The sequence below is a fragment of the Molothrus aeneus genome, chromosome 12, assembly GCF_037042795.1.
Source record: "Molothrus aeneus isolate 106 chromosome 12, BPBGC_Maene_1.0, whole genome shotgun sequence".
NCBI classification, from domain to species: domain Eukaryota; kingdom Metazoa; phylum Chordata; class Aves; order Passeriformes; family Icteridae; genus Molothrus; species Molothrus aeneus.
In genome coordinates, this window is record NC_089657.1 from 19,970,873 (window position 1) to 19,986,229 (window position 15,357).

At 47.0% G+C, this 15,357-nt stretch overlaps 1 protein-coding gene across 5 annotated transcripts in view; it reads right to left on the bottom strand.

Annotated features, from left to right (window-relative positions):
- The window catches only part of IQSEC1 (IQ motif and Sec7 domain ArfGEF 1), a 302,049-nt gene that overhangs the window by 237,003 nt on the left and 49,689 nt on the right, over window positions 1-15,357 (bottom strand). For all 5 annotated transcript variants that reach the window (XM_066558298.1, XM_066558306.1, XM_066558301.1 and 2 more), the window contains one exon: window positions 6,569-6,598. In XM_066558298.1, the coding sequence (XP_066414395.1) occupies window positions 6,569-6,598 (30 nt within the window). The remainder of the gene's footprint in view (window positions 1-6,568; window positions 6,599-15,357) is intronic.

Genomic DNA, 15,357 nt, shown 5'->3' on the forward strand with positions numbered 1-15,357 from the left:
GAACAAAAGCAACCCAAAGAAAATGGCAAAATAATGAAGGAAACTCAAACTGCTTAATAAATTCCAAAGAGCAATCCTGTGGCACTGCAAGCCCTGGGCTCCCTGAATTGAGCTGTGCACACATGTTGCTCATTAAACAGCCTTATCTCACAGATAACCAGAGCAGCCCCTCCAAGAGCTGGGGATAGAAATGAGCTGCACTGAATTAATGTGAAACCACTCACAAAGCTTTGTCCTTCTGAGATTGCAAATTCAACAACCACTGGCCTGTTGGGAGCTCTGTGGAGCCCGATCAGCACTGGATCCATAAATTACAGCTGTCTGTTTCCAGGGGAAATAACTGTGGGCAAAACGCTTGCATGTGCTGCTTTACCCACCTGGGTGGCATCCAACGTTCAGCCAGACTTGATTATGCTTTTCAGTAGAAAAAGAAGAATTGCAGCAATTCAGAAGTCAAACTATTAATAAAATGTATGGCCTGATGCAAAAACTTCATCTGCTTGCACACAGACACCTACCTGTGTTTACACAACTCCTGACAAAAAACCACAACATCCTTTTCTCCTCTAATTCCCCCATTCACAATTCTCTTGGACTTCCTTGAGGATCGAGTCAAAGGGGTTGGTATTAAGGGGGTGTCAGGTTGAGCTGGGTGTGAATTCAGTCACCATGGGTCAGAGGTGGGGCAGGTATCTTCTCTTCATTGGGCAGTTTTCTTTATCTCTTCCAGGAGATATTTTCTGTCCATGGCCACTGAGTGTCCCTGCAGGGCTGATCCAATCCCATCATCCCATGGGGAGAAACTCCGCCCAGGGGAGGAGCCAAGCATTCCTACCTGGATCCAATCTGAGGTTTGGGACAGCACAGCAGCCTTTGCCCAGTGCATTGCCAGAGGAGCAGCTTCTGCTGCCCTGCATGGCCAGAGGGAGCCCAGGCCCATCTCCAGCAGCCCTGGAGCTGCAGAGGAAAACTCCCCCCTTGTGCAGGATCCCTGCTCCAGCAGAGCCACAGCTGGCACTGCAGGAGGGCTGAGCCCCCATGGGATGGGGCTGTGCCACCCCCTGACACACAGGGGACAGGGCCTGCTCTGACTCTGGCACTGCTGGTTTGTATCACTGCATTTCATTTTAATTTTCCTGGTAAAGAACTGTTATTCCTATTCCCATATCTTTGCCTGAAAGCCTTTTAATTTCAAAATTATAATAATTCAGAGGGAGGGAGTCAACATTTTCCATTTCAGGGGAGGCTCCTGCTTCCCTTAGCAGACACCTGTCTGTTCAAACCAAGATGGGGGGAAAACAGATTGAGTTCATACAGGACATTTTGTATAAAACACTGGTGGTGTTGTGGCTGTGACAGAATTATTTGCATCACCCAAAGGCAAAGTGATGAAACATCATGAAGGGCCTGAAGATGGTTACAGTAAGACATTTCTCAGTAAGAAATCCAGAAAAGTAAAAATCCACATGAAGCACAGAATTATGGGCACCTTTTGAACACCATCAAACCTGAAACACATCCCCCCTGCTCACCAGCACGTGCAGCTTAAGCTCCACAGGCAAGGCATTGGGACTGAACTAAAGAAATCTGGTTGGCTCTATGTTTCATACAGTTTTGGGGGGAGAAAAAAGGAATTTTTTAACATGACAAATGTATCATCACTGTTAAAGATGTCATAGAAGCAGTTCTGACAATTTGATGAATGCATCACTGTCCTTTCATTCTGAAGTTCAGATTAAATCTTAATTTGAAAGCCACTGGAAGCTCCACAGCCATCTCAACTACCAGAAGCTGTTTCCATATGTTTTATTTCTGTTAACAGCAATAAAACTAATTTAAACTAACATCAGGAGACTCATCAGATTCCATTCCACTGGAGAGGGTCAGCCTGACATTTATGTAAAAAATCTATTGTAAGAAAATTTGGGAGGTTTTGAAATTACTAACAAGTGATGATTTTGCACATTTTAAGGACTGGTGATAAAAGTGTAGCAGAGTCATTACAGAATGATTCAAACCAGCCAGAAAAGGCCATTTTTACATATAGACACTGAGTCATTTAGAAGGCACAGCAATACATTCCAACTTGAAAATTAGCTTTACAAGTCCCTCTGTGTTTAATTGTACTTTGCAGGTTCTCAGGGAGGAGGCTGAGTCACTCAGTTCAAGCAGATTTTCCCGGAGTAAAACAAAACAAAGAGTTCCTAAAACTTTGCTTCCTGCTGGACTTTCTGTGCTGCTGCCTCCTGCAGTTGGTCAGGGTCTGTTTCACACCAATCCTCCCCCTCCACCCAGCACAGAGTGAGGCTGATCCTCCACAATTCTCTCCTGCTCTAAAGTAAATTAGACAATTACTGTTCCATTTCATCTGATGTGCACCTTTACAAGGAATCAGCCTTTCTGTGTGATCCTCAACAGACACAACTCCACACATTTCCTCCATTTATTACAGACTGGGGGAAAAAAAAAAATCACTATTTTCTTTTAGTTCAGCTAAATAACTCAGCTGATGTTTTCCCCATAATTAGTACTTCAGCTGCCCTTTTTTCTTTCTTCTTATTTTTAAATGAGCCTTCAGCCTTTTCACTCTTCCTGGGCCTATTTCATAGCTCCTCCAAGGACACCACAACTTTCTGGCAACAGCCTTGGCACCTCCCAGCTCAGGAGCCATGAAAGCCTCTCCTTTTATGCAGTTCTGTTACATCTTCCTTAATTTTGTGCCTTGTTTCTCCTTTAAAAGCACACAACTAGGAAGGAGCAACTGGAAAGAAATAAAACCCCTAAAGGTGTTGTTTCTGGGCACGTTTCAGAGGTTTGCTCATCACAGCTGCTCCCTGAACCCCTCTGCTCCTCACTCTGCTCAAATCCTCCACTCTGGTGATTTTTGAACACACAAGGCCCGTGCAGAGGGAAAAGGAACATCTGCTACTAAACCTTGAGACAATCCCTGCAAACTTTGACAGGATATACTGCACAGACATCTCCATTGTGGCTGTCACTTCACACCACTAAATATCAAAATGCCTTGTAAAACAAATTGCATTTTCTCCTGGAAACATGTGAACAAAGCTAATTAAAGCAGCTCCTCACACTGACAGCTCCACATTGTGTGTGTGCATTGCACCTCAGAATGCAAAGTGTTCAAAGCCATCTCCTCATTTTCACAGATTTAACAAATACCCCAGCCTGGCACTCCCCAAAGGGAAAGTAACGTGAGTTTATTCCAGTACAACTGTATTATAAGCAGAAAGAATTTTAAGGGCTTGCACAACAGGAAAATTCATGATTTTTTTGTCACAATGAGAAAGCCAAATGAAACAAAGTCAAGGCTATTTTTGGTTGTTTTAATGTATTATTTGGAATCATATTGCTTTGCTGTGTCAGCCTTGTCTGTGCACAGATTCTGTGTTTTCTGCATTTCACAGCACTATAAAACATCTTGGGGATGCAATTTCCTCGTTACAAGCAGCTATAAAGCTACTGAAAACAAATCCACCAAGGCAATATCCTTTGCAACTGAGCAATAGTGTAAAATTCCAGGAATTGTATTGGATATTCCATTCCAGCATGACAAACACCAGCTATTCCAGACCAATCTCTGGGCCAGGAGCCTGACTGCACTCACCCAGCTGGGAGAGACCAACACCTCTGGCTGCATCTCAGGTTATTTGGAGTGATCCTTTCATATCTTCAGTGTCAATGGCTGAGACTCAACCAATCCTAACCAATACTTTCATGCCCACAAACAGGAGCCCTTCTGACTTCACTCTGTCTGTGCAGTCAACACTGGGACAGGACATTCCATCCCTGCCTTCCACCTGCTCGTGGCTCCTTGCACCCCTTGATTCCATGGAACCACTTGGCTGGCCAGCATTTGGATTGGCTGCTATTTGCTGATCCCTCTGTGAGCAGGAACAAAGATCTCTTCAGAGATTGAGCACTATTCCCCTGACTGATCATTTCATTTGAGATAATTACATTTCATCTTCATTTGCCAGAATGAAAGGAAAACAGTAGGAAGCAAATTAACCACAACATAAAGATGCTGCCCAAACATCAACAGAGCCTAGGGAGCTTTTGCCCAAGACAAGACCACAGCTGACCAGGATGTTGTGCAGGCAGAAACACAGAAGCACAGCCTCAGTGACATTTCACATCAGAGAAAATGCAGTTTAAGAGGGAAGATAGAGAATTTACACTGATTGCCTGCTACTGCATCAGTCTGGTTAAAATCAGGCTGCCAGAGAAGGCTGGAGCTGTCTTGGAGCAGCTCAAGCTCGCAGTGAGTAACAGGATTAATTCCCTGAACAGCCTCAAAGGAAGGTGGGAGCAGCACCCCAGGGCCCAGCCTGGCTGCCCCAGGGCTCTGTGGGGCACAGGGTGCTGGGTCCCTGTCGGAGCATCGGGGGCAGGACAGTGGGGATGGATGGAGAGCAGAGATCTCTGCTGCCAGCTCAGGAACTTGGGGTTCATTGCAAAGGGCCTGGGTGCAGGGCCCTGCTGGGAGCTGCCAGCCACAGCTGGAGCAGGACTGAGAGAAGAGAGGATGAGAGGGTAAGAGCATAAGAGGGTAAGAGAGTAAGGGAGGCAAGAGAGCAAAAGCATAAGAGAGCGAGGTTCCCGTTCCAATACCATAAATCTTCTTCTTGTTGAATATTCTGATTCTCACTAACCAATCTAGTACAATATACAAATCCTACAGCATTTCCATACAGCCTATAAGAATCATTACATTACCATACTGTGCTACATTTTAAACCCTAAAAACTCCTCTTTGGGCCCCTTCTGCCAAGCTGGCAGGGTCTTCTCTGCCCCTTGGGCCTGTCTGCAAGCAGAGGGTGTTGTTCCATCAAAAGGGGATCACCTTCAGCAGCCACACCATTGTTTTCCAGTTGTTCAGTAACTAAAGGATCTCAAAGCTTGCTTTCATTTCCATCTCGCTTATAGTTTCCATATTCTCAAAAGCTTTTGCCAGACAATCATATTTATAAGGCTTTCCCCCAACAGTTCCCACCAGCACAGCCCAGCCATGGGGCACTGCCAGGTCCCAGAAGGGCACAGGCCTGGGCAGACCCTTCCTCCCGGGTGGGAAAGGCTCTGACAAACCCTTCCAGCAGTGCCCTGTCAGTGCAGCCACCCTGATGGAACACCCAGTGCAGGACAGTGCCTGGCAGGAGCCAGGGCTGGAGTTGGGGTTTCAGGCAGCACCAAAGCAGAGCTGAAGGCAGAGGCTTTCAGCTGTGCCTGGGCACTGCCTGGACCCCCCAAACACACTCTGCAAGAGAGGAGCTCCACACACACATCCTTGGAGCAGCCAAATCCCACAGGAGGCTCAGGGACACACAGGAGTGATCACTGAGGCTGAAACACATCCACACTGCTGGAAATCCCCATGCCAGGGGCTTTGCTTCAGTTTGCAGCAGCTGACCAGCACTAGTCCTTCCACAGCCTGCCAGCTCATGGCAGCTCTGCTGGGAGCTAAAACCCCAAGGAGAGAATGCAGTGATGCCCACAGGCATCCCCCTGCAGCCTGGGGATCAGATCCAGCTCAGTTGCTGTGCACTGGACAGATTCCCACCTCACCCTGCACAGCCTCCAGCTCAGGCCCACACCACACTGATCCTGAACTCTGCTGAAGCCAAAAGCACCTCAGAGGATCTTTAATCCTTTCCTACAGACTTCTGACTGTTCTGCAGCTCATCTGTTCTTGGGGATGGTCTGCACACCTGTGGGTAAGAACTGGATTTTAATTCTGCAAGGGAAGGTCCTGCCTTGGCTTTGGGGTTTTACAATAAATAAACACGGTGCCTTAAGATGCAATGTCCTGACAGTCCCAAAACACTGATGGTGAAGCCACAGTCAATACCATGAACCTCATTATCACTGATCAATAGTCACACTGCTGCAGAATCAAGGCATCTGCTCAATGGCCATGCTCCCATGAATATGGAACACTTTCAGATTCAAGGATGGAGTTTTCACTTCTCAGTCCTGTTGAGAGCCCTTTTGCAAGCTCTGCAAGCTTGACTCAGCCACGTGTGCAGAGAGGTAGGAACAAAAACCACCCCGAGTGTAAAACACCAAGGGAGCAAGCTGGAAGTAAAGTATTCGATAATTACATGAAATTCAGATTATCTGATCCTTCCAAGTGCAGAATGAGCACTGCAATAATGAGTCAACAAAGGCTCTCCCTGACAGGTGGAGGAGACTGCTAAGAAAGCCAGACAAGTCCATGGATGTCCCCTCAGCACAGATGCTGCCCCAAGACAGGCAGCAGCTGGCACACAGCTCCCAGGACACAGGGCTGGTGACAGGAACTTGGATGGGGAGCACCAGGAACTAACCATCAATGTTTTGTAATGATCCAAACTAATCCCTCACTCCCAAACCACACTGGAGACAGAATCATTCAGTAACTCCTCCAAGGGAGAAGAACCTTTACTCAAAACACCAATGGCATGCTAAGCACCAACAATAAAATACCCACATTAAAAAAATCTATTTCTATTTAATGCTTTTAAATAAAGTACTTTCTTAGAACAAAGACATCAAGATGATGCACACATACCTGAGGCTTCTTGAGCTGTCACCTTCAGACCTGTAAAGTAATACACAAATACTTAGGACACAGTTATTTCCAGCATTTATCATTCAAAAGCCATGTACCTTCTCAAGCATGCCCTCCCTCTGTACTTCAGTGAATGTCTCTAGGGCTTGTTGTACTTTTTCTGCTAATAAGACATTTAGAAAAGAAACACATCTACTTAGGCTTCTAGGAAATCTGTTAGAAGTTAAAACCCAGTTAACAGCTGAAGTCAATAACTGCAATATTCAAACAGGTGACACACTCTGAATCCTCAATAAAGATCTTCCTCAAACATGCACAGAGATTTATTTTCCATCCTTACAAGTGGGAAGCAACACTCTGACACTATTCTAGAGGCAGATTATTTTGTACATTTTAATTTTTGTCTTCATCTCTTCTTCACACTTCAGCTGAAAAGGTCACAGGCAAATAGTTCTGGAATCCAACACTCAGCTTTATCAGACACTCAGAAGGGGCTAAGGTTGGCAAATAAAGGTAATTTAAAATCTTTAAAACCTCACACTTCTGTGAATTTCAGAAATGTGCAAAAAGGAGGGATAAGATGTCTTAAGTTACAGAGGGGCAGGTTAAAGGTGAGATCATTTCATCAATCAAACATGGAACCAAGCCTCTCCTCTTTTCCCAATATTTTTAAGCAAAGAAACTTAATTCAGGATTATTCACACTGAACAGAATTTCATCTCCAAGGAGAAATGGGAACATAATATTCAAATTTCAGGACCAAACAAAAATCCAGAAGAAAACATAGAACCATTTGCCCAATTCCTTTCCTCCCTCACTCCCAAAGCTTCCTCCCCAAAGTTCTTTAGGAACTAAAGAAAAACCAGTTGTATTTAATAGGCACAACAACTTCAGAGCAGTTTTCCCAATGCAGAAGTCCCATGAAGCTGAGCTCAGCCCTGCACTCCCAGGAGTAATGAAGAAATTACTGAATGCAGTGTTCAGGTGCCACCTCCCCACACTCAGCTCTCAGTGAATTCCATCTGGCAGAGCACACACTTTACACTGGGAGAGATGTTCCTGTAATTGCTTCTGCTTTCAAGTTCCCAAATACAGGAGACAACAATTAATGGCTTCATTCCCTGCCTCTCCTCTGGAATAACAAACTCATCCAGCAGGGACAACGTGTCCCAGTGCTCGGAGCCAGCCAGCGTCACTGAGGTGGCACCGGGCACCCAAATCCCCAAAGTCCTGCAGCCCATTCCTGCTCTCCCTGGAGCCCCAGGACTGTTTCCAGTGGGGTGAGGGGGATCTCCAGCTGATCACCTCCCAGCCCAGCAAACAGGCAAAGGGGGGCCCACCATCCCTTCTTTATTTTCAGGTTCCCAGAAAAGCTGGGAAATTTCTCAGCTGCTACATTTGCATTTTCAAGGGTAAGATTTACTCCAGTAAATTCTGAAGAGTTGTTCAGAGCTGGTCAATTTTGCTCAGGGAATGAGTAATTGATGAGCAGAGCTGAATGAACACAGAGCTGAAAGAAACCACTGCTTGTAGTCTGAGACAGAGCATTCGATTTTCTTTGAGCATTCTTTGAGAGGCAGGATTGGGGATCAATATTTAATGTTCCTGCTCACACAGGAAGCATGTGCTGGGCTCTGGTTTAGCTTTTTTCCTTTTGACCCACACAAAAGAAATGATACTGGCACAGCTGAGACAAGGATAAAGGGGAAAAGGCTTCTGGCAGTATCTTGCATGATTTATTTCAAGGTAGACCCTAAAGGAAAAAAAAAAATTAAAAGTGCACAATAAAGAGAATATCTTCTGTGCTGTAGTACTTGGAACAGCACAGATTCCATTTAGATATCTGAGTTGTATCATTGATGAGATAAATGTCACACAACGTTCTCCCAGATTTCTCCCCTTAGCCCTGGATGGTTTCCAAGATTTCATTTTGAGTAGAGCTAAATATTACAATATTACACTCCTATTGAAGTACAAGTTTGCCTTCTTCCTGACCCCAGGAATTTCATTCTCAGTAGGAAATACAGTGAAACACATCCTATTTGAGACTGTTATAACCAAGAGAGGCAGAAATTTCCTACAGTAGTAATTACTGTAATTTCATTGCAGGCAGATGCCAGGAGGAACAGGTACCATCATAACAAACCTTGAACCGAAAACCAAATGTAAAGAAAAACAAAATACCCCAGCACTTGAGGTTTACAGGGGGATGCAAACCAAAGTGACCATTAAAATCCTGAATGATTTTTGAGTTTAACTAAGTACTGCCCTCACCATCTGACAGTCCATATCCAAATCATGGATATTTCAGAAACCAGCTCCGCTCCCACCACCACAAGGATTTCTCTTTGTCACCACTACCCTCCTATAAAACCCCCATGCAGGAGTACAACATGCCAACTACCTTGGCTTCCAGTTGCTGACTTGGTTGGCAATTTTCCAACAAACCATCCTTGATGGGAAGTGTCAGCTCCTAAAAACTGGAGACCATTTACAGGAATAACACAACTTCAAAGAAAACGTTGGGAAAAGCACAAGATGGAAAAGCCCTTCAGATTGGGAATGTGAGAGGTTCCCATTCCCAGGCCTCCTCTTCACTGAGGTGACAGCAGGACCTCAAAACCCCAGCAGCAGCAGCAGCAGAGCTCCTTCAGTGGCTTTTCCTCATCCCAAAGATTTCTGCTCACGCCAGCAGGAAATGTTCAATTCTCATTATTCCCCCCAAGAGCCAGAATAAACAAGCTGAAAGCCCTGAGGCATCTCATTTGTTGTTTACACCTAAAGCTGCACTTAGAGGGGAACAGCACAAGGCAAATCTGCTTCCAAAGGCAGCTCCAGGACCAGCTTTCCTCTTGCTCATTAGAGTAATCATTTTCCACATTAAACACTGCTCAGAACCATCAAGGTGTGTGATATGGACTGAGATCCACAACAATTCCTAGCTGAGCAGATACTTTATCTGGACAGTGAGTTGTGGCAATGTCCTGTAAAAGTATACAGCAAGTAGTTTTCAACAGTTCTGAAACTCTGTCTAGGATTCATGTTTGGGGGTGCACAGTGTGGTACAAAACCAGCCAAAAGCAGAAGTGAAACCTTTCTGCAAGAACCCACAAATGGACAGGGCTTTAAATAGTTCACAGAGCCACCCCTGTGGTAGGAATCCCACTCAGATCTCACCTCCTTGGAGCTGTCACTTCCATCAGAATAAAAAGAACTGGGAAAAAGCCAAGGTTTCTAACAGCATGTCAGACATCCACTGAATAATCAGACTCCATCTGAAATGCATCTTCTCACAAGCCACAGGAACTGGTGCTATTGTAGGAGACTCTTGGAGTACACAGTGACCAAGTATTACAGAGCATTCTAATTCCATTTTTCACAAAAGGAAAAGATTGAACTGAACCTTTACACAGCACTACAAGGATCAATGCATTTGATTAAGCCTTGCTTTGAGCACAGAAAGTGCCTCAAAACTGCACCCAGCACAGGTTGTTCTTCTGTAGTGTTTGAAATCTTCCAGCATCTGTAATGCAGAGGAACTGATTACCTTGAAGGGAAAGAGCTCCAGAGAGAATTCTTTGATGGCCACAGAAATGATACTCCTGGTATGAGGAGCAGTGAACAGTGTGAGGTTCCTGCAGGTGAATGTTCTGAGCAGCATTTCAAACCCAGGCAGATGTTGCCAGGAAACCTCCAACCCCATCTAAAGGCTATTAGAGCTTTCCAGGATTGTTATTCGAGCCTGCTGGGTGTGAATGATGTTCTGTGCCCCCGTGGATCCCAGCAAATGTGCAAAGCTCTGCCAAGGAAAGCAACACTCTCCTCCCAGGAGTCTGGGAAGAGCAGCCTCAGGAACAGAGTCAAGCTGGAATAAAACCTCCCAGCTCAGCCACTGTCCTGCCCTTACACTGAGAAAAGCAAGGCACAACTTCCCAAGGATATTTCCTGGGAATTGCAGTGAGGAACCTCAGAGAAAGAAAAAACAATTCTTATCTTGTTTGCTGCTCCTGTTGTTCTGAACATGTGGAATGTGCTGGAAGATTATTTACCTGAAGGGATGGCTTGATTGGATTCTGGGGATGGTGTTTTGATTCATTGAGCAGTTGGATCCACATGTGTGTGCTGGGACTGTTGGCTGACAGCCACGAGTTTTCAGCAGTTAGTTAGAAGTAAGTATGATATAGAGCAGTATAGTATCTCTCTAATATAGTTGTAATGTAATGCAGTATAGTTTTAATAAAGCCAGTGTTGAGCATTCCAAAGCCTTGGCGGCAGATGCCAATCATTCCCAGATTTGGGCTCACCTGATTTTACAATATTCCACCCCTGCTTAAAGGGTCTGCATGAGCACCAGAGCACTGCCAGCAATGTACAAACTGGGAATTGAGTTGGAGGGGACATTAAAGCCCATCTCCTGTGGGCAGCGACAGCTCCCAGCAGACCAGGCTGCTCCAAGGCTGTCCCACCCAGCCCACAGGCAGTGGAGATTCTCTTTAGGAGCATCGGGGGCAGCACGGTGGGGATGGAGAGCAGAGATCTCTGCTGCCAGCTCAGGAACTTGGGGTTCATTGCAAAGGGCCTGGGTGCAGGGCCCTGCTGGGAGCTGCCAGCCACAGCTGGAGCAGGACTGAGAGAAGAGAGGGGTGGAGAGGATGAGAGGGTAAGAGAGTAAAAGGGTAAGAGAGCGAGGTTCCCGTTCCAATACCATAAATCTTCTTCTTGTTGAATATTCTGATTCTCACTAACCAATCTAGTACAATATACAAATCCTATAGCATTTCCATACAGCCTATAAGAATCACTACATTACCATACTGTGCTACATTTTAAACCCTAAAAACTCCTCTTTGGGCCCCTTCTGCCAAGCTGTAGGGTCTGCTCTGAGCCTTGGGCCTGTCTGCAAGCAGAGGGTGTTGTTCCATCAAAAGGGGATCACCTTCAGCTGGCCATGCTATTGTTTTCCTGTTGTTCAGTAACTGAGGTATCTCAAAGCTTGCTTTCATTTCAATCTCACTTATAGTTTCTATATTCTCAAAATCTTTTGCCAGACAATCATATTTATAAGGCTTTCCTGTTTCATCTTCCCCAACAATTCTCCTTCCCAAGAGCTGTGGCCAGCAAGGCTCTGTGTGTTGGGTGGAGTCAATAGATTCTACTGGACTGAAGACTTGAAAGAAGTGATAAAAAACCTAGTAAGAACTGCCCAGTCAGTAGCATTTTAACAAGGTGTCAGGATGAGAAAAATGATGAATTTCACCACTAATTAAGTCCCTTTAGCAAGATTCAGTCATTATGCACAACAGGGTGAACACCTTTTCATCAACACAATTAAACAAACTCACCACAGCCTCCCACAAAATTCCAACTAAGCTATAATGGTACCAACCTCACACTAAGGTCCCAGGACTTTCGGTAACTTCAAGATACAAAAAACCTGCATCTCTGATCTTATTCCATGTTTTTAAACTGGCTGGATGTCATGATGAATGTATCAAAAGCCTTCTGGTTCATTTGTCTCAGTGTTCCACACATTTCAGCTCACTGGGCACCAGTCCACTGCTCCCACCCTCAAAAAGCCCCATAAATACACTCTGAGTGCAGAGAGCAGTTTAGATGTGATTTCCCACCACCAAGCTGAAAAAGAAGTTTCCATCAAGCCCCAAACAGATTTAAAAGTCACATCAGCAATACATACAAGCTAAATTTGGGCTGCTGCTTGGCCCATGATCTTGTGGCAGCTCGAGCATGAAAGGACAGCACCTCCCACATGGATGGCATCATGCAGAGAGTTAATGTGAGCTAAACCTGTGAATCACCCACTGCAGAATCCAAGGGCACTTATGTAAGAGGCATTTTCAGGCACCATTTTGAACAAAAGGCAGAGGGGATGTGCCCAGTTCCTGCTGTGTGCTGTGGATACCACCAGGTACTGCTGGAAGGGCTTCCCCCAAAACCAGACAATTCCCAGGTGAGGCCCAGGAGCTCTGCTGGGCTGTGCTGTGAGCTCTGTGTTACAGCACAACACAAGACTGACTGCTTAAAAAGAACCTGTTTGCTAAATTGACTGGATTTTAGACTTACCATCACCAATTAACCATGTTCAATAAGACAGCACAGTATTTCACCCAGAACATCATTAATCACATTCCTTTTGTCCTTATTTTCTCCAACTCCCATTAAAGAAATGAACTTTTTAGCCATCTTAAGTGACAGTTAATATTGCAAATGCCCTTTTTTAACACAGATGTGCTCTGTGCAGTTTGTGTGCACTCCTATTTGTGCAGAGCACCTCCAGCCTCAGCAGAATCCCCCATCCCAGCTTTGGGAATGCACTGCTCGTGTGGCAGTGACCACAAAAGCTGCTCAGTCCTTACAAAGCTGTTACACACAGACCATGGTGACAAAATAGCCTTTTTTTTTTCTTTTTTTTTTTTTTCCTTTTAAAGTGAATTCTAACTGTGAGCCTGGACAGGAACACTGAAAAGAGCCACTTCCACAGATCCCATTTCTGTCGTGTTTTCTGTTCTGTCCAGCAGACACATCCCAGCCCACGAGAGGCAGCAGCCACTTATCTCCCACGGATAACTCACTGCATTCTCTGCTCCAGCCTGGCCATCTGGACACAATCCTGAGCTCCAGGCAGCCCTGCCTGAGCAGGGAGCTTGGCCTGGATGACCTCCAGTGGTCCCTTCCAACTTGAGCCATCCTGTGATCCTATGATAAATACCATGGAAATGCAGCTCCTGGCATATGGGCTCCATAACAAGCTTGTTATATCCATTCCTGGACTGCTTTCAGCCACTGCTGTCCAAGAAATGTCCCTTCCAAACTCTCAGAGGTCTCTGAGGAGGGATTTGCAGGAGCCCAGCCTGCTGTCCCTGCCCAGCCCTGTGCCATATGCTCGGAGTGAGCAGAGCCCTGCCCGCCTCACCTGCAGCCAGCAGGGGTTTTTCAGTATCCTGGGCTCTCCTGATGCCTGGAAATGGTTTGGAGGAAGAGCCAGGCTGCAGAGCAGGCAGTGCTGCTGCTTCCAACCCGGTGCCTCCCAGCGCGGCTGCTGGGACCATCTGTGTGCTCAGCAGGGCAGAGCAGCTCCCCAGCAGGGACAGGGGCCCCACCTGGAGCACAACAGCCCCCACCAAGTGCTGAACACGGGGTAAACTCGGGGTTCTGGGCCCGAGCAGAGGAGTGCTGCTGGCCTGTGAGCAGGGCAGGGAGGTGCCATCGCCCTGGCACGCCTGGGGCAGCCCCAAGCTGCTGTGCTCTAAACAGATGAGCTGGGACATATTTGGGTTCTGCCCAGAGTGTTGGGTGTCCCCTCTGGAAGGTGGGGCAGAGCCCAGCAGCTGCTCTGCCCTGAGGGGTCACAGCCCTGTCACCAATTCTGGCCAGTTCTGCCCTGCTCTGCCCTCAGCACAGCCCCTCCAGGTGCACAGAAAATGGGATTGTGATCACTGGGATTCCATGGCATCCCAGGAAACACAGCCAAGCAGAACACACAGGAGGAAGCTTTGCTCCCTGCTCCCCCTCCTGCAGCAGAGGGGACTTTGGGGTGTGGAGGGTCTGGGGGATGAAGAGCTCCAGGACAGCCCATCCCTGCAGCCTGTGCCCCTCTCCAGCCCCTGTCCCATCCATCCCTGCAGCCTGTGCCCCTCTCCAGCCCCTGTCCCATCCATCCCTGCAGCCTGTGCCCCTCTCCAGCCCCTGTCCCATCCATCCCTGCAGCCTGTGCCCCTCTCCAGCCCCTGTCCCACCCATCCCTATGCCCCTCTCCAGCCCCTGTCCCACCCATCCCTGCAGCCTGTGCCCCTCTCCAGCCCCTGTCCCACCCATCCCTGTGCCCCTCTCCAGCCCCTGTCCCATCCATCCCTGCAGCCTGTGCTCCTCTCCAGCCCCTGTCCCACCCATCCCTGCAGCCTGTGCCCCTCTCCAGCCCCTGTCCCATCCATCCCTGCAGCCTGTGCCCCTCTCCAGGCCCTGTCCCATCCATCCCTGCAGCCTGTGCCCCTCTCCAGCCCCTGTCCCACCCATCCCTGTGCCCCTCTCCAGCCCCTGTCCCACCCATCCCTGTGCCCCTCTCCAGCCCCTGTCCCATCCATCCCTGCAGCCCGTGCCCCTCTCCAGCCCCTGTCCCATCCATCCCTGTGCCTCTCTTCAGCCCCTGTCCCATCCATCCCTGCAGCCTGTGCCCCTCTCCAGCTCCTCTCTCACCCATCCCTGCAGCCTCTCTCCAGCCCCTGTCTCACAAGATGAAGCCATTAAGCTGCACAGAGCAGCCAATTGATGATCTAAGTAAAAGCCCTGCCAAAGGGCCATATGGAAGGGAAGAAAATATTTCGCTTTGACAAGCGAGGGGTGATCTTAAAGTCAGCGCCAGAATGAAGACTTGAATCTCAAGTGGTAAAATATGAAAAAAACTATCCTTGGTTTATGAGCCCTCAAAACCATTTTACCTCTTTTCCTTGCTCCATCTCTCCTTCAATTGTTTATAATTTGGAACAGCTTTTAAGAAAAAAAAAATTCAGAAAACTGAAAGGCTGCCTCCATTCTGTTTGAAAAACACTTCATTCTTACTCTATTTATCATTTTACAAGTGAGTCAATTCCTTATTTTCCCCTGCAGCTGAAACTTTCCAATCCAGTTATTTCTGCACCTTTGACCTGCAGCCTTGTCTGTCCCTACCCCAGCTCAGGGAAGAGCAACTTCCCAAGCAAAATTCCTTTAAATGTGCCTTTCCAGCTCCATTCATTAACTGAGGTGTGGAGTGGCTTTTTAACAGCTGAGGGAGA